The sequence below is a fragment of the Myxocyprinus asiaticus genome, chromosome 18 (genome assembly GCF_019703515.2).
Source record: "Myxocyprinus asiaticus isolate MX2 ecotype Aquarium Trade chromosome 18, UBuf_Myxa_2, whole genome shotgun sequence".
NCBI lineage: Eukaryota > Metazoa > Chordata > Actinopteri > Cypriniformes > Catostomidae > Myxocyprinus > Myxocyprinus asiaticus.
The window spans coordinates 15371947-15390462 of record NC_059361.1 but is presented as its reverse complement, the minus strand read 5'-3'; the positions used below and the strand labels follow the sequence as shown (position 1 = coordinate 15390462).

Here is an 18516-nt window from a genome sequence, read left to right as displayed (position 1 = left end):
ATTTTTACACATTTTATTCATGCAGTTTTAAGAATATAAAATGACATTCTATGATGTGTAGTACATTTTACCTCGCTCTGAAAATTCTTTATTTTCTCATACTATTTTCATGTCATTTTAGATTTAGGCAATGTACACAAGAACGGTATATAAACTGTCAATCACAATGTGGCCAATGGAGTGGTGTCAGAAAATTGACTGGTGCAGGACAATAATGATTGAAGTGTTGACATGAGAGAACAGGGTGGGAGAGAGAGGAGGGAGCTAGAGAGAGATTGTGGGCTTTCATTTGTCAGAGGCTATTGAGAGCGTCAGCCTGTGTGCAGAGGCTAAACCTTAGACCATGCAGCAGTGATCCATCTCCATCAAAGCACACATACACACAAACACACACACAGATTCTGCTGTTACAGAGCTGGAGGGGGTTTAGACCTACAACAAGCAAGTGTGTTCGGTTAGCAATGCCATTATAGAAATACTCGAATAGCAGGCATATTTGTCACCCATGATTAATATATTCCACAACCAAAAGTCTCAGATAATAAGGGGGTTACTGAGACAAAGGGGGTAGTATTCGATTGTTCGTGTGATCTCAACATGGCAGTCACCATGAGGGGGTGAACTACCCCAAGTAAAATATAACTGCTTTTTCTTTGCTACTGATATGACAACATGATCACACCAAATCGACATGTAGCTTACAAAAGTTCATGTACACTGAACTGTGATTAACTTTCTCTGTAGTGCTGCTGATAACGTGTTGCACGAGCAACATCCAAGACACTGGTTCTGGTCCCATGGAAACCAGGAAATAATTGCATTCACATAAACAATATTGAGCACATTTTAGAGGTTGCATTTTCACTCTAAAACTACACAAAAATTTTACTCCACTGACGGTTAGGTTAAAGGGATACTTCACCCAAAAATTCAAATTCTCTCATAATTTATTCACCCTCATACCATCCCAGATGTGTATGACTTTCTTTTTTCTGCTGAACACAAAGATTTTAGAAGTATATCTCTGCAAAGATATGTGTTTTTCTAATCAGTTGCTATAGGGTAACCCAATCTGGTTTCTAGGCAGTTACCAGGGTGATATTCAAAAGGTTCCTTGCTAGCCTGAGTCAAATGACCCAACCCGGAAGTCTCTATGATGTTCTGGTGCAGATATGTGCTTTGCTAATCTGTTACTAGGGTAACCCCATCTGGTTGCTAGGCAGTTACCAGGGTGATACTCAAAAGGCTCCTTGCTATCCTGAGTGAAATGACCCAACCTGGAAGTCTCTACAATGTTCTTGTACAGAGATATGTGTTTTGCTAATAGGTTGCTAGGGTAACCCCATCTGGTTGCTTGGCAGTTACCAAGGTTATTCTCAAAAGGCTCCTTGCTACCCTGAGTCAAATGAACGAAAACGGATGTCTCTTCAATGTTCTGGTGCAGAGATATATGTTTTGGTACTTGGTTGCTAGGGTAACCCCATCTGGTTGCTAGGCAGTTACCAAGGTGATACTCAAAAGGCTCCTTGCTAGACTGAGTCAAACGAGCCAAACAGGAAGTTTCTACGATGTTCTGGTGCAGAGATACCAATCTAAGTGATTTTGAATGGAAGCAAATGGAGTTTGGTTGCTAGGGTGCTCTAAATGGTTGCTAGGGTGTGGCTAAGTAGTTTAGCCCAAATCCTCAGTACAGTTTGAGGATGCCATTCGCCCGGTATCACCCCTTGGCATGACAGAAGGCCTGTGCCATAATTCAGACGGCCTGGGACATACGTCGCTCTCAGGGAGAGGAGATGATGTTCGCTCCATAGGAGGATGCGACAGGTCAGTCTCAACAGTGGGGGTGAATGAATTCCGCCTTGGTGGTTTATATATGCCACATATATGTCATGTTGTCTGAATGAACCAGGACACGACAGCTCGCTATTTCTGACTAAAAAGCCTTTAAGGCTAGAATTACCGATAGCTCTATGCGGTTGATGTGCCACGCCCTCCTCACATCTGTCCAGGTGCTGAAAATCGGGCGTCCATTGCACACCACCCCCAACCTGTGTTGGAAGCATCCGTGGTCACTACTTTCCACCTGACAACTTGGGACTTCGAGTACCAGAGGGGACAGTGTAGTTCAAGACTCTGACCCCAGCTTAGCTGGGATATGTGAAAAAAAGAATTTCACTGTATATGTGCAAATGTATAATGTGTGAAAAATAAATATAATTATAAAATTATTAAGATGGCGCCGAGTATGGCTGCTGCATTGCGAGCTCCGACCCAATATTGCAGTTTTTTGTTTGTTTTGTCTACAATTCTTATGTTATTTGTCTTGGATGTTGTCTGCCTTATTGTCTACGATAGACAAACACTTTTGGACATTGCTTCTGCAATAGCACACAAAAAACCAGACTTTAAATACCTCAATGCCGACTTGCTGTTTTCAAACACGCCAGCGGAGCCCTTTGTTTGGGCAGCCCGGCCACGGAAACGCAGCCATAAAAGGGGAAGTATGTCGCACAAATTGACCCCCGCTACCTAGTGTTCTACTGGCAATTGTTCAGTCTCTGGACAACAAGCTCTGCGAGTGCAGATCTCTTTCCAACGAGAGACTGCTGCATTATCTGCCTTACAGAAAATTGGATGTCTGCGGAGATTCCAGACTCAGCCATCGAACCCGTGGGGTTCTCCGTGCACCGAGTGGACAGAGTGAAAGACCTCTCAGGAAAAAGCAGAGGAGGTGGTGTATGTTTTATGATCAACAAATCCTGGTGTGATCAGAGGAACACACAAGTCTTTCTGCTCTCCTGATCTGGAATTTCTCATGTTTCTGTGTCGACCATTCTGGCTACCGAGGGAATTCATACTGGTCATTATCACAGCTGTGTACATCCAGCCACAAGCCAACACAGACCGGGTACTCAAGGAACTGTATGGGAGTATAAGTGAGCAGGAAACCGCGCACCCTGAGGCTGCATTCATTGTGACCGGGGACTTCAACAAAGCCAGCTTCAAGTCAATAGTACTGAAATACTACCAACACATCAGTTTCAACACACGAGGGGACTGGGTTTTGGACCATGGCTACTCTCCATTCCAGGATGGCTACAAATCTCTCCCCCACCCACCATTTGGCAAATCGGACCACTCTTCTGTTCTGCTTCTGCCTGCTTACAGGCAGAAACTGAAACAGGAAGCACCCGCCCTCAGAACGATCCAGTGCTGGTCAGCCAATTAGATTCTATGCTACAAGACTGTTGATGACATCGAGGTCTACGCTGATACCGTAACGTGTTTCATCAGTGCATAGATGATGTAGTACTGACCAAAACTATATGGATCTACCCTAACCATAAACCGTGGATTAATAGCGATGTTTGTGTTGCACTTAATGCGCGGACCTCCGCTTTTAATTCCGGGAATGTGGAGGAGCATAAACAAGCCAGTTATGCCCTCCGCAAAACTATCAGAGCAGCCAAACGCCAGTACAGGGACAAGATTGAAGGACAGTTCAACACCACCGATCCTAGAAGCATGTGGCAGGGAATTAATATCATCACAGACTTGCTGCCTTTCTCCCGGATGAGCTTAATACTTTTTATGCTTGTCTCGAGGGAAATAACACCGCCCTCGCGGAGAGAGCTCTTACGGCCGAAGCTACAGAGGTTAGTTCACTCTCCATCTCTGTAGCAGATGTAACCCGATCCTTCTGACGGGTGAATATCAGTAAAGCCGTGGGTCCAGACGGCATTCCGGGCCACGTCATCAGAGCGTGTGCGAACCAACTCGCTGGTGTTTTTACGGACATTTTCAACCTTCCCCTCTCCTTGTTTTTGGTGCCCACATGCTTTAAAATGTCCACCATTGTGCCTGTACCAAAGTAATCCAGAATCACTTGCTCAAATGACTGGCATCCTGTTGCTCTGACCCCCATCATCAGCAAATGCTTTGAGAGACTAATCAGAGATTACATCTGCTCTGTGCTGCCTGCCTCACTGGACTCACTGCAGTTTGCATACCGCAACAACCGCTCCACTGATGATGCCATTGAATCTACACTACACACTGCTCTCTCCCACCTGGAAAAAAGCAACACATATGTGAGAATGCTTTTTATAGGCTACAGCTCAGCATTCAACACCATAATGCACTCCAAGCTTGATGTGAAACTCTGGGTTCTGGGCTTAAACAGCTCGCTGTGCAGCTGGATCCTGGACTTCCTGTCAAGCAGATGCCAGGTGGTTAGAATGGGCAGCAACATCTTATCACTGACCCTCAACCCTGGAGCCCCGCAGGGCTGTGTTCTCAGCCCACTCCTGTATTCCCTGTACACACATGACTGTGTGGCAACACACAACTCCAATGCCATCATTAAGTTTGCTGAAGATATGACTGTGGTAGGTCTGATCACTGACAATGATGAAACAGCCTACAGAGAGGAGGTGCACACTCTGACACACTGGTGTCAGAAGCACAACCTCTCCCTCAACGTCAGTAAGACCAAGGAGCTTGTGGTGGACTTCAGGAGAAAGGACAGAGAACACAGCCCCATCGCCATCAATGGAGCACCAGTGGAGAGAGTCAGCAGCTTCAAGTTCCTCGGTGTCCACATCACAGAGGAACTCACATGGTCCATCCACACTGAGGCCATTGTGAAGAAGGCTCACCAGCACCTCTTTTTCCTGAGACAGCCGAGGAAGTTTGGAATGAACCACCACAAGAACCAACACACGGTTCTACACCAGCACTGTAGAGAGCATCCTGATTGGCTGCATCACTGCCTATTACAGAAACAGCACCGCCCTCAACCACAAAGCCCTGCAAAGGGTGGTGCAAACTGCCAGACACATCATCGGAGGTGAGCTTCCCTCCCTCCAGGGCATATATACCAGGCGGTGTGTGAAAAAAGCTCGGAGGATCATCAGAGACTCCAGCCACCCGAGCCATGGGCTGCTCTCACTGCTACCATGAGGCAGGCGGTATCGCAGCATCAGGACCTGCACCAGCCGACTTCATGACAGCTTCTTCCCCCAAGCAATCAGACTTTTTAACTCTTGATCTCGCACGAACAAAATACATCAGCACTGCATTTTATTAATCTTATTAATCTCACACTGGACTGTCATAAATTATATTCTCTCTTAACAACACACTGGCAACTGATTATCAGCCGACAGCCTGAATGTCAATACAGCACAATACAACCTACTGTATATTTTATATATACTATTTTTATTGTATACTGTGTATTCTATATTGTGTGTATGTGTATTCTATATTGTGTGTATTGTATAATGTACATTGTATATTATTATTTGTATATTGTGTTGTGTGTAATTATGTGTATATTAGATATGTAAATTGTGTTGTGTAAATCTGATTTTTATTGTAAATTGGTATATGTTTCATCACTGTCATGACTGCCATGTTGCTCGGAACTGCACCCAAGGCTTTCACCCACTGTTGCAGTTGTGTATATGGTTAAGTGACAAAGTAATTTGATTTTATTTTATTTGATTTGATATTCTCCACTGAGGCAAATAGATCGATTTCTGCTTTGCCAAATATTTCCCAAATCCTCAATACAGTTTGAGGATGAAGTCTCAGATGCTGCCACCATAAATACCAGTGCTTTCTGAAACAGCTTCAGTGGAAGTGTTCTCCCCAGTTTGAACTGAGACAGACACTGTAGAATGGCTGAAGCAGTAAGTCTCAGATAAACATAACAAAGCCTCTGATTGCGCCAGTAACAGCCAATCATCAAGGTAGTTCAAGATGCGTACGCCACTCAGTCTCAGAGGAGCAAGAACCGCATCGATGCACTTTATGAATGTGCGAGGAGCCAGAGACAGTCCGAAGGGCAGGACTTTGAACTGATACGCTGTTCCCTCGAACACGAATCTCAAAAATATCCTGTGATGTTGTACAATTTGGATATGAAAGTACGCATCCTTCAGATCTATCGACGCAAACCTATCGTGTGTGCGTACATGCGATAAGATTCATTTCTGAGTAATCATTTTGAGTGGGCGCTTTATGAGTGCGTGATTTAAATATCTCGTATCCAGGGTTGGCCAAAGTCCACCGTCTTTCTTTGGAACAAGAAAATAACGGCTGTAAAACCATTTTTGTGTTTGACAATTTGGCACAATCTCTATTGCGTTTTTCACGATGAGACTGTGTATTTCGGCTCGTAACACTGGCGAGTCTTCGGGTGAAACCGTGGAAGACAGAACGCCATTAAAACAGGATGGCCGGTGTGCAAATTGGATCGTATAACCATGTTTGATAATTTTTTGCACCCATTCTGAAATACCCGTTAGGGCCGCGTAAAGGGACAGAGGGCAATTTGGTTTGCTCACTGTATGATATGATGCGACACTCACTATAGGGAAGTGGTTGCGCATAATGTGTGTGCTTTGAAGAGGAAAAAGGGGCTCTTTATTGAGAATGTGTGAGCATCTCGTGCATTTGCCATGAATGCCGTATACTTTTTTGCACTTATTGCATTTTTTTTATTGCATTTATTTGAGTACAAGACACAGAAACAACATTTTGAACAATATTGTGAACAACAATATTCCTTCCTAACAAACAATAGTGGGGAGATGGGAAAAAGTGTTTTGTGTCTCCAATCGAGCCTTTTTTGGAGCAGACCCGGTGGGAACCGCGGGCTCTGCTCTCTGCTTCAAAAGGTTGTGCCCATCAGGAAAGCTTTTGCTGTGCGTTCTGATACGCAGGTGCCGGTGAGGTAGCAGGAATGGGGCTTTTAGTTGGGCGCTGGCTCGAACAGAGCGAGAGCGAACTGGCTGTGATATACTCCAGTTTGGTCATAAAGTGTCTCATAGCCTGTGACTGCTGCTGAGTCGCGACGTAGCGCTCAGCAAACTTATTCACAGAGCTGCCAAAGAGGCTGGCTGAAGACAATGGAGCATCCAACAGAGTGGCTTTTTTCTTATCACACATTTCTGTGAGGGTCAGCCATATATGTCAATCCAGAACTGCCAGGTTGCCGATGGCCTATGCAGTGATTTTCGTGGCATGCAGCGCTAAATCTGTAGTGGTACGGAGCTCTTTAAATGTCTCTGGATCAAAGCCGTGCTCGTCCATTTGCCTGAGGAGCTTGGCTTGAAATACCTGGAGCACTGCCATTGCGTGGAGTGCTGATCCAGCTTGTCCTGCCACTGAGTAAGCTTTTCCCACCAGTGCGGATGTTTGTCGACAAGGTTTGGAAGGATGTATGGGGTGTGATTTCCACAGCCTGTTACTCGCTGGGCAGAGGTGTGCCGCTACCGCCTCCTCCACAGGGGCTAATTGAGCATAACCATTTTCTTCCCCATGATCTACATTAAAGAGGATGGCGTCACTGCGAGATTGCGCCGTAGAAGGGCGCGCGCCAGGACTTGGATAGTTCGTTATGAACTTCGGGGAAGAATGGGGCAGATTTGCGGGATGCTGCCGTTTGACGGCATCTGGACTGCTAGAACCATTCATCGAGGCAAGACTTTCAGGTTCCTCTGGGGGAGACCACTCAGGGTGAAGCTCTTTGACAGCCCTTGTAAGGACACAGAGCATCTCCCTGTCAGTGGCATGTGCACGTTCCTCTCCCTCGCTGGGTGAGGGGTGGCAGCATCATCCACTGACCACTTGCCTGATGCAGCGAAAGAAGGCTTCTAGACAACAGATGATCGCTGTCTTGAAGGAAGAAATTCTGAGGAAATGGTGCTTGTGCACCTGTTTTTACAGCGGACAGTTTGGCGCCAAAACAGGCGGGGCTCAAACACCATAGCCAATATTAGAATATTGACGTTATTGTAGAGAGGTTTCAACTAGGTCATTGTAAGGGGGTTCAGTGGAAAGGAGGAGGTGAGAACCAGCTTGACAACTTAAATAATAATTTACTAAACAACTTAAACAAACACACAACCAAAACCACACAGTACAGCTGCCTGCAATTCTCTCTCTCTCGAACTGTCATCCCCGGCCGCCTTTATCCCTTGCGCGCCCCATCAGGCTGATTGGGGACCGGGTGTGTCTCATTCCAGCCCGGCCCCGCCCTCCTTGGCTCTACACTCCTCCCGGCGTTGCCTCAGGCCGGGGAGCCCCCGGCATGACGTACATCCCCCACCCTTCCTCTCCGGGGGGGGCGTGCCTTACGCCCCGACTGCCGGCGGGTCATCCCCGCCTTCCTCGACCTGGGAGGAGACAGGAGGGGAAAAACAACAAAACAAAATGGCAAGGGAAAGGCCAACATGGAGCGACAGAGAGAGAGAGAGGAGAGAGAGAAAAAGCAACTCACCGGTTCTCTGATGCGCCGTCGCGTGGTCCTCGATCACTACTCCACCCTCTCAGGCGGACTGCAGCCACTCCTCCCCGGGCGGACCGGAGTCAGACCTCCGACCCCCAGTGGACAGAACGCCCCTCCGCGTTTCCGGCGTCCCGTGGGGACACTCCTCCGCCCCTGGCAGTGGCCCTACCACTGCAGGCGGTCGGGGAGTCGCTTCCCTCCTCCCCCCCGCGGACGGCGGTCTTCTCTCGACCCCTCCGCATTCCCGGGGGACGGCAGGGCACTCCTCCGCCCCCAGCAGCGGCTCCCTCGCTCCAGGCGGTCGGGGAGTCCTGTCCCCACTCGCCTCGCAGACGGCGGCTGTTCCCTGCGTCCAGGTGGTCGGGCTACTCCGTCCCATGTTGGACGGCAGCGGCGCTCCCCTGGGTGGACGGCAGTGTCGAGGACTCTGCGATGGGAATCCCTCCTCCTTCCCGGGTTTCGGCACCAGTGTAAGGGGGTTCAGTGGAAAGGAGGAGGCGAGAACCGGCTTGAACAACTTAAATAATAATTTAATAAACAACTTAAACAAACACAAAACCACACAGTACAGCTGCCTGCAATTCTCTCTCACTCGAACTGTCGTCCCCGGCCGCCTTTATCCCTCGCGCGCCCCATCAGGCTGATTGAGGACCGGGTGTGTCTCATTCCAGCCCGGCCCCACCCTCCTCGGCTCTACAGTCATGTAAGAAGGCACTCCCATATGCGTAGCTACGCAATATCAAGTGTACTGAGTCGTAAGGGAACTGTTGATCACAGCTTGGGCCGTGTGTCAACCAAAGCGTGTCAACCAGCTTAAAATGCCAGGCACTCTTCTGAAAACGCCCAGCTGGGAGCGCTTGAGAGCGCTATGGAGGCTTAGCATTTTTTCAGCTGAGATGCTTTGGTTGCTATGATACAGAATATCCACAGAAGTAATGTGTTGCAAGCAGCCATGGCCCATGCATTTTAAGTCTAGGCCTTCAGTGCGATTCATGCCATTAAGAAAACACAGTTTGACAATGAATAAGACACTGTATGCCCATCATACAGTATGCTAATAATAACGAATAATACCATTGAAATTTTAAAAACACGTCCATGCACGAAAGCCAGAACCAAGGAGGTCTAATACAAAGAAAAAGCTCTCTAATAATATTTGCGATTTAAATATTGCTTGCAATAAATTTTGTTTCGCCGGGGTACATGATTACTTTTCAAAACTTAATCCGACACTGAGTGCTCCAGCAGCCTAATTTACACTTTGAAAACTCCTGATGTTTCTACAACAATGCAAAAAGCACTTACCAATTTGCTTGAAGTGAAAATCAGTCCTCATTTCCTGTTTAATTAATCAATCGCACGATCATGCAGAAAATCTCAGGTTTTTAAATTCATAAGGATCTCTTTCTCAACAGCAATACTAGCAGTGATGACAGCCGACTCGTCAGCATCTCGTGCTCTTCGCTTTCAAATTACGTACATCACTTAAAGCGTGATTGCGTCACTCAAAGCCAGCTAGAAGGCCTGGACTGGGACATATCCTAAAGACCACAACCACAAGAACAAATAAATCAATCTGATTGGCTGATGAATTTGTCAGTCTGACATTAGATGCCTATTCACTTGCAGTGTTGTGGGATTCTGTGGAAATTCTAAAGGCCTGACAGGGTGGAGCACAGTCTCACGCGCTGCTTCGGCTAAGGATCTCAGCTTCGGGCATGCGATTTGTGAAACAGTTGTCACACTTTGCTTGTAAGCATCGAGGAATAAATTCTGATTGGATACATTTTTTTGTTTTTGCTATTCATTTGTAGATGAATTGGGAGTGGCAAACGATTGAAATTACATATGCAAAAAGGTCAATGAGAATGAAAGGATGAAAAAATATGAATTTATTAGGCATGTTACACCAGCAGAGAAGGCTTTGCTGGCCCTGAGAAATCGCCACTGGTTGCAAGTACCTAATTTCGCAGATAGTTTGTGTTAAAAAATTTAAACTCTCGGCGACCAGAAAAAAGCCAAGTGCGCAGCACTCAGTGTGGAATAGACACTCAGCGCCTCGTCGTGCTCCTGGCTTTTTTAAATATGCGGTGCTCCCATTGCAAACAATTGAAAAAAATTAATGGTCTCAGGAAAAAATGCTTTGGTGGACACACGGCCTTAGGCAGTAGCATTTTTCAAAAATGAAGAGGAGCTGAAGATAATATATCCAGCAGAAGTAACAAAAATAAGAAGAGAAAGAGATGATCATGAGAGAACCCAGAGATGCTGCTGTCTGATTACAGTGGACTAGAACCGAACAGAGTTCGGTGTAACCCGCTCTTCTTCAAAAAGCCTTTGATTCGGTTTGGCATAACGGACTCTTCCTAAAACTGATTCAGAGTGGAATAGGAGGACAGGTTTATGATTTAATTAAGGACATATACAAAGACAACAAATGCTGCATTAAAATACACAACAAAAGAACTGAATATTTCAGCCAGAATAAGGGGGTTTTTAAGGCTGCAGCCCAAGACCCTTTCCGGGGTGTGCGTGCCTTCCTGGCCCTGCCTCTTTGGACCTGGGAGGGTGACAAGGGGAGGGAAAAAACAACAACAAAAAAAATGAGAGGGAAAGGCCAACACAGAGTGACAGCGGGAGAGAGAGAGGAGAGAGAGAGAAGAGAGAGAGAGAAAAAAAAAATGTACTCGCCGGTTCTCCGAAACGCCGTAGCTTGGTCCTCGGCCACTCCTCCACCCTCTAGTGGACAACAGCCGCACCTCCCCAGGCGGATTGGAGGCAGTCCTCCGGCCCCTGGTGGATGGAACGCCCCGCCGTGTTTTCGGTGGACAGAAGGGGTCTCCCCTGCCCCTGGCAGAGGTTCTCATGCTCCAGGCGGTTGGCCAGGAGCCCCTCTTCGCTCGCGGTCGGCAGTCCTCTCGACCCCGTTGCGTTTTAGCAGCTGGTAGGGGTCTCCTCCACCCCTGGCAGCGGCCCTGACCGCTCCTGGCGGTTGGCTAGGAGCCCCTCCTCCCCTTGCGTTCGGCGGCCATTCCTCCGCTCTCAGGCGGCCGGGCTCCTCCATCCCCCGGCGGATGACCGCGGCTGCTCCGTTGGGGTGGATGGTAGTGGCGAGGACTCTACTACGGCGCATCCCTCTTCCTTCCTGGTTTTCGGCACCAGTGTAACGAGGTAAAAGGGAAAGGAGGAGGCGAGAACCGGCTTGACAGTATAAATAATAATTTAATAATAAACTTAAACAAAAAGACAAACACAAACACATGCCGGGCAGCTGTCCGTAACTCTCTCTCTCTGGAACTGCCGCCTCCGGTCACCTTTATCCCTCTGGAGGGCTTGATTAGCCTGATTAGGGGCGGGGTGTGCAGCATCACGCCCAGCCCCACCCTCCACCCTGCCACAGTGACACTTTACAGTACTTAGTGGACAAGCATCAGCTAAATGTATCAATTCAATTCAGGCAGACAAAACCCAGAGTGTGCCAAAGACTCTTTGTGATTTCCATTTTCCTCTTCATAGTATTTTGATGGACAGGTGAGGCTGATTTCTTGAACATTCCTTAATCATTTGTATTTTTTTTTTATTGGTTTTTAATAAGATTTTTTATCCATAAACAACAAAAAGTAACCAGGGGTTTTAATACAATTAAACATAGGATATTACTACTACTAATACTACTACTACTACTACTACTATAATAATAATAATAATACATATATTTTTTGACATTTAAAAAAAATCTCAGCATTTTCCTCTTCAACATATTTTGATGGACAAGTGAGGCCCATTATAATTTTATTTTTTAATAAGATTTTTTCACAAACAACAAGTAAACAAAGGATACTACTATTACTATTACCACAACTACTACTAATAAAATAATACTATTAATACGTGTTTTTTGACATTTCACAAAAAAATAGTTTTTCTGTTAGTGGGCCTAATCATTATAATAGTCTCTATAGTATATAGTTTCCATATACTTTTTTGTGAACAGAAAAAAGAGGCTACTGGTAAATTTGCACATACGAATGTGAAATGTAACGAATATAGCTAACGGTTATAACAAAATAACATTAAGCATACTTCAAAAGCCTACTCATATTTATAAAAAAAAAATTTGTTAATAACAAATCTATACAATGTTTGACATTTAGAAGAAACTTTTTTCAGTCAGTAGAAAATATTGTCGAAGTTTGACATTTGTGCCACGCGCATTGCATCTCACGAGCGCTCAGTGTGTCGCACCAGAGAGTATTTAGCAGAGACGGGCCACTTCTATTAAAACGAATGGGAGAAATTGGAAAGCCCAACGGTCAACGAATGCATAAAGGAAGTCCCGCCTTAAGAGCCAATCACCTTTTAGATACACCCATCGACTGTCAATCAACTCGAGAACGCTAAATGAACGCTTGTTATTTGTTACTGTTTTATTATTAGTTTCTGTCTTGTCATTATCTGTATTGTGTATTACTGCTTTGGCAATATTGTATGGAAACACATTCATGCTAATAAAGTACTTTAAATTGAAAATGAATTGAACGCACATGCGCGTTAGGTAAACAAGCAGGGGAAAAAGCTTTTTTTTTTTATATATGAGGTAACGAACCTTAATTTATGATTCAGGTAAAACGCAGGTGCTGTCAATCATGTTAACTAGCTGGAGCGTCGCTCAAAAGCGGATGTTCGCTTATAAACTTTAGATTATATTTTACTTTATTCGTGATATAGTTTTTTTTTCTTTCTTTCTTTTTTTTCGGGGGAAAAAACAATGTCACCACGAATCACACGCGTAAGCAGTCTTGCATATCAAGTAACAATTTATCTAAAAATAGAAAAATAAATGTAGGTGTAATAAAAACAGTCATTTAGACCTAATGTTTGTTACATTTGTTCTTTGTGTATAGGCAAACTCAAGAAATGCATTGCTGAACGAAAAAGCCCCTGCAGGGCCATATTTTCTCAGATCCAGGGTCCCATTAGGAAATGCATCTAATCTGACTGGGCCTAATAAAGGTGCAGATATACCAAAGGTAACGAGATTAACTGTTTATTGCAAAAGTCTTTCTTTCATACCCAGTGTTAAAAGACGGCTATTGAGTATTCGTGAAATTATGCTCTTCTTTATTAGAAAGGAAGGACTGCAGGTCTGAAAAAGGACAATGCAGCACCCAAAGCTCATCCAGCAGAGAAGGATAAGAATACCTCTGTGCAGTGTGAAACGGTCAAGGTAAAATCAAGTTTCTGTGTAGATTCAGATCTCTTAGGTTTGCTGAAATTAATTGTCTAATAAATATCTTTTTATAATGATTTAAGCTTCATTAAAAGTTTGTGAATTTAAAATTTCAGGTTGAACTTTAAACATAACATTTAGACACAAGGTCCTAATGCTTGTCTGTAATGGTTCTATTCCAATCTATTCTCCCAGCATTTGGTTACACACACACCTGAGATAGAGACTGTTTCTTTGGACTCAGTGGAACCTCAAAAGCAGGGTAGTGCTCCTCAAGCTTTCTCCAGCTTGTTGCTCGACATCCAAGATGTAGACTCTGCAGATGCTGTTGATGCTCAAATGTGCAGTGAATATGTGCAAGATATCTACAGTTATCTGCGACAGCTCGAGGTGAGAAGTTGGGTGTAGTAACCATTCTAACAAGTTCCCCCCACATTTAGAAATCCTGTACAATGTTCATTACCAATATTCAAAATGTTTTATGTCCCATCATAACCCCCAACACACACATTTTTCCAGTCACATATCATGATCTCATCTGAGATCATATACTCTGTACACACCATAAATTATTTAATCTCTTGAGGGATAGTTCACCCAAAAATAAAAATTCTCAATTTACTCATGCTGCCTTCAAGTGGACCTTGGAAGCTCGTACCTCCAAGTTGGGCATTCGTTACTAAGACATGACACTCATTCAAGTGGGAAACAAAATAAGAAGCCAAACTCCACAAATACACAATGAATGACAGCAAAAGCTCATTTTCTGTTGTACCGGTGAATAAACATAAGTGAATTACATGTATCACTCATACGCAACTTGTTAATGTATGGTATCTAACAAATAATTAGTTAATTTGCTTAAAACTAACCGTGAAGTGTGAGTAACTAGTTGACTGTCATATACAGCAAAATAATATTTTAAAGTACGGAAGTTCAAATAATTTTGCAAAATCGTTCGTTTCTATCATCTTTCCTGTCAACATGGCGCTTCCAAAGTCCCAACTCGGCAACTTAGGTATTATCTAGAATTGAGTTTCCCCACTCGTAAGTACGACATCACTGGGTTATTCATGTGCTTGGAACTTGTAATTACGATATATCCGAGTCCACTTGAAGGGCACATCACATTCATGCCATCCCAGATGTGTATGATTTGCTTTTTTCATCAGAACACAGATTTTAAGAATATTTTAGCTCTGTTGGTCTTTACAATGCAAGTGAATGGTGACCAGGCCTTTCAAGCTCCAAAATTTCTATAAGGGCAGAATAAAAGTAATCCATATGACTTCACTGGTTCAATCCATACCTTCATAAGCGATATAATAGGTGTGGGTTAGAAACTGATCAATATTCAAGTCCTTTTGTACCATAAATCTCCACTTTCACATTCTGAAAGTATTTATAGTAAAAAAAATTACTTAATGTATCTGTTTCTCACCCAAAATGATTACATTGCTTCAGAAGATGCATATTAAACCACTAGAATCATATGCTGCCTTTATGGGATTTTTGGAGCTCCAAAGGTAACCATTCATTTGCATTGTGTGGACCTACAGAGCTGAAATATTCGTTTAAAAATCTTTGCGTTAAGTAGAAGAAAGTCGTACACATCTTGGATGGCATGAAAGTGGGTAAATTGTGAGACATTTCATTTTTGGGTGAACTATCCCTTTAAAGGGGATAAATGTTTAGCTTTGAACATTTGAGTTTGAGATGACTTCATTTAATTCAATGACTGACACAGTCTGTTGTCATGCATATGCTAATGGTGCTTTATGGCAATAGTTTATTATGATACATTTCTGTGATTTAAGGTTTAGTGTATAAAGGTTTATGCACAATTTTAATCATCCTACTTGAATGCATTATCTCTAATGTAGGCTACCATGGCCATCAGACCATGTTACTTGGAGGGCCAAGAGGTGACCGGTGTGATGCGTGCTGTTGCCATCGACTGGCTCATGCAGGTGCAGAGAGAGTTCAAGCTGCGACAGGAGACCTTGTTTATGACTGTCAACATTATTGACAGTTTCCTGCAGGTTGGACCTCTTCAAAATTCACCCCTTCAATATGGCAATATGTGGCTAGTGGATCTCAATGTAGCATTGCACTTTAGGGCCATGAATGTGTTTGGCAGCTAAATCACATTTTTGATGCATGTCGACAGTCACTTATGGTAGGACACAATTCCTCATGTGAACCCATTCAGACCTGATCCTCTCTTTTTAAAGAATAACCCATTGCCCAAGAAGCATTTGCAGTTGGTCTGTGTGACTGCAATGTTGATTGCTTCCAAGTATGAAGAGATCTACCCACCCACAGTGGGAGACTTTGCATTTGTGACGGACAGTGCTTACACCGGTGGAGACATATGCAGAATGGAGAGAATCATTCTAAAGAAGTTAGATTATAGCCTTGGAAGACCAGTTCCTGTTCACTTTCTCCAGAGGGCTTGCAAGGTTGGCCAAGTAAGTTATGCTACTGTATCTGAATTATGTGCTAAAGATTAAACGTACTAATGTTTTTCTAGCTGAATTACTTACTGTTCTGCGTGGTCTTTGTGGTAGAATTGTTGCTGCCTTCAAGCCACATCAAAATAAATGTATTTACAAAATGAGCACACATGAAGCACCACAATATCGTATTTAAACTAGGGATGGGCAGATTTCTTTTTTTAGTAGCATGGGCCAATGGAATGGCAGATTTTTTTTTTTTTTTTTTTTTTTTCTCACTTAGGCTTACAAAACCCCACACATTCATTCACCCTTTCTTTTTGCTCAATGCCAGGCTAGTGAGAAGGAGTATGAGCTAGCCACATTCCTTATGGAGCTTGCTGTGCTGGATTATGAGATGGTTCATGTAACTCCCTCCTGCATTGCGGCCGCTGCATTTGCATCTTCTCACAGGATTCTTGGCTCTGGGGAGTGGGTGAGGCCTTTATAATGTTGTCACTCTGACTTCAGTTTTTGTCTGTGAACCATAAACTGTAAAAGACTTGTGTTTGGAGTCACAGAGACGTATGAAAAACAAAATGGTAAATTAAACTTTATTTATTTTATTTTATATAGGTTCCTCTGACCTGACCAAAATCCAATTTGGCTGATTTTATTACAGCATTAACCTTCTGTTTAATACAGGAGGTTAAGAATCAGGCACATTGTTTTTAAGTTAATGGCTTTTTGAGTCTATTGGACCCTAAATAGAACATGCATAGTAATCTAAGGGTGTGTAACATGTTGTACAGAGCACATATTGGAGTATTAAAATATTCCATATAATCCACGGGCACAATGTAAACCTTTTCATCTTGAGATGTATTGTTTGGCAGAGCCCCATGCTGCAGCATTACACAGGGTATGAGGAGGAAACTTTAGCTCCTGTGATGCAGGGTATTGTACGCATGCTTGAAAAAGTTACTGAAGGATGCAAGGTAAGAGGAATTTGCCTAGGAAATTATGAACCATTTATATTGTTAAAGGTTTGTTCTCAGGCTTGAATATCCTTCATTTTCTATTCAGTTACAGGAAATGAAGCGAAAGTATACAAAAGTGTCTTCAAGTGTCTGCAGAGCTGGTTCCAAGGACTTCTCTAGTGAATATGTGGCAAAACTCTTGCACTAAGATGTAGTCTTGTTTTAGACACTTTAAACGTAGTACTTCAGGCACTTAAGCTGTTTTTATTTTTTTAATAAAGGAGTACTTTTAACAAATGCATTTTATGCTTTTATGAAGTTCTATTTTACAAGAACATCTTTTCTATCAAGCTTTCAATTGGGCTGTGTTATCAATAGTAATTTACTCTAGTCTGTATATGAATGTAAGCCCATTAATGAACTGTTGTATTTAAATGTCTTTGTTCACAATTGAAGCCAGGAATCAATGTCAATAAATGAATTTGATTTCAATACAATTGCATGGAACTTTACTATTTTAAAATCACTTTGCGCCTGTCAGTTGCTTTTTTCTAACAGTATTCAGTTAAGATTATATGACTGAATTTGTGTCATGACAATTTACTGTGACAGGAAATCAAAAGAAGCAGCCCTAACAAATTGAATAAGTGTGTGTGCAGTGCTCTCTCAGGAGCCATGGAGGGTTAAACTGCTTGCTACACACTATCCTTGTGTCCTGAAGGACACTGGTGTTAAATATTACTTCATAAAAAGCCAGCCACATCACTGTGTCCCTGGCTGCTGTAACTGTGTGTGTGTGTCGACATATGTGTGTATCTCCCCATGAAAAAGACCTCTGTTAGGTTCTGAAGGACCAAGGCAATCAGTGTTTACAGCACAGCAAGGTTTGAAGAGAAATGACGGCTGAATGTGTGAATAAATTTTTCAATCCAACATAATGGCATTGCTTTCTATTTCTGAAGAAAGAGGCTTTGATGGAATTAGACATGCAGTTTGTGTGATTTTGTGTTTTAGAAAACCTGATGGAATAACAAAAAGTGCATTGATTTGGTTAGTCCAGGTGGATTAGGATTTTCTTTTATAGAAGATTTTTGTATGTCTTTTCAAAGCAAATACACTGAGCCAAAACATGACCACTCCCAGGTGAAGCGAATAATGTTGATCATCTAACAAGGCCACATGTCAAGGTCTGGGTAAATTAGATAGTAAGCGAACAATCAGTTCTCGTCAACGTGTTGAATGCAGGAGAAATGGGGCAGGAGTAAAAACCTGAGTGACTTTTACAAGGGTCAAATTGTTGTGGCCAAACGTCTGGGTCAGAGCATCTCTGAAACGGCAAGGCTTGTGGGGTGCTCCCAGTCAGCAGTGGTGAGTACCTACCAACAGTGGTCCGAGGAGGGACAAAACAAAAACGGGCGACAGGGTGTTGAGTGCCCAAGTGTCATTGATGCGCGAGGGCAGCGAAGGCTATCCCATCTGGTCCGAACCGACAGAAGGTCTACTGTGGCACAAGCCACAACTGAAAAGTACAAATTGTAATTACGGTTAGCGGCAAGTGGAGGACCAACAGCA

The 18516-nt window shown here is 43.6% G+C and overlaps 1 protein-coding gene across 1 annotated transcript; it reads left to right on the top strand.

Annotated features, from left to right (window-relative positions):
* Window positions 1–13067: 13067 nt before the first annotated feature.
* Window positions 13068–17152, top strand: LOC127455838 (G2/mitotic-specific cyclin-B1-like). The gene is made up of 9 exons (XM_051723989.1): window positions 13068–13088; window positions 13204–13329; window positions 13428–13526; window positions 13725–13919; window positions 15413–15571; window positions 15764–16000; window positions 16320–16460; window positions 16861–16962; window positions 17051–17152. The coding sequence occupies exons 1-9, from the start codon at window positions 13068–13070 to the stop codon at window positions 17150–17152; spliced, it is 1182 nt and encodes a 393-aa protein (XP_051579949.1).
* Window positions 17153–18516: the final 1364 nt, after the last annotated feature.

Coding starts and splice junctions, on each gene's coding strand:
- LOC127455838 (XM_051723989.1), top strand. CDS start 13,068: ATGTCACCACGAATCACACGC. Junction 13,330..13,427: donor AAGGTGCAGATATACCAAAG/GTAACGAGATTA, acceptor CTTCTTTATTAG/AAAGGAAGGACTGCAGGTCT. Junction 15,572..15,763: donor TTATTGACAGTTTCCTGCAG/GTTGGACCTCTT, acceptor CTCTTTTTAAAG/AATAACCCATTGCCCAAGAA.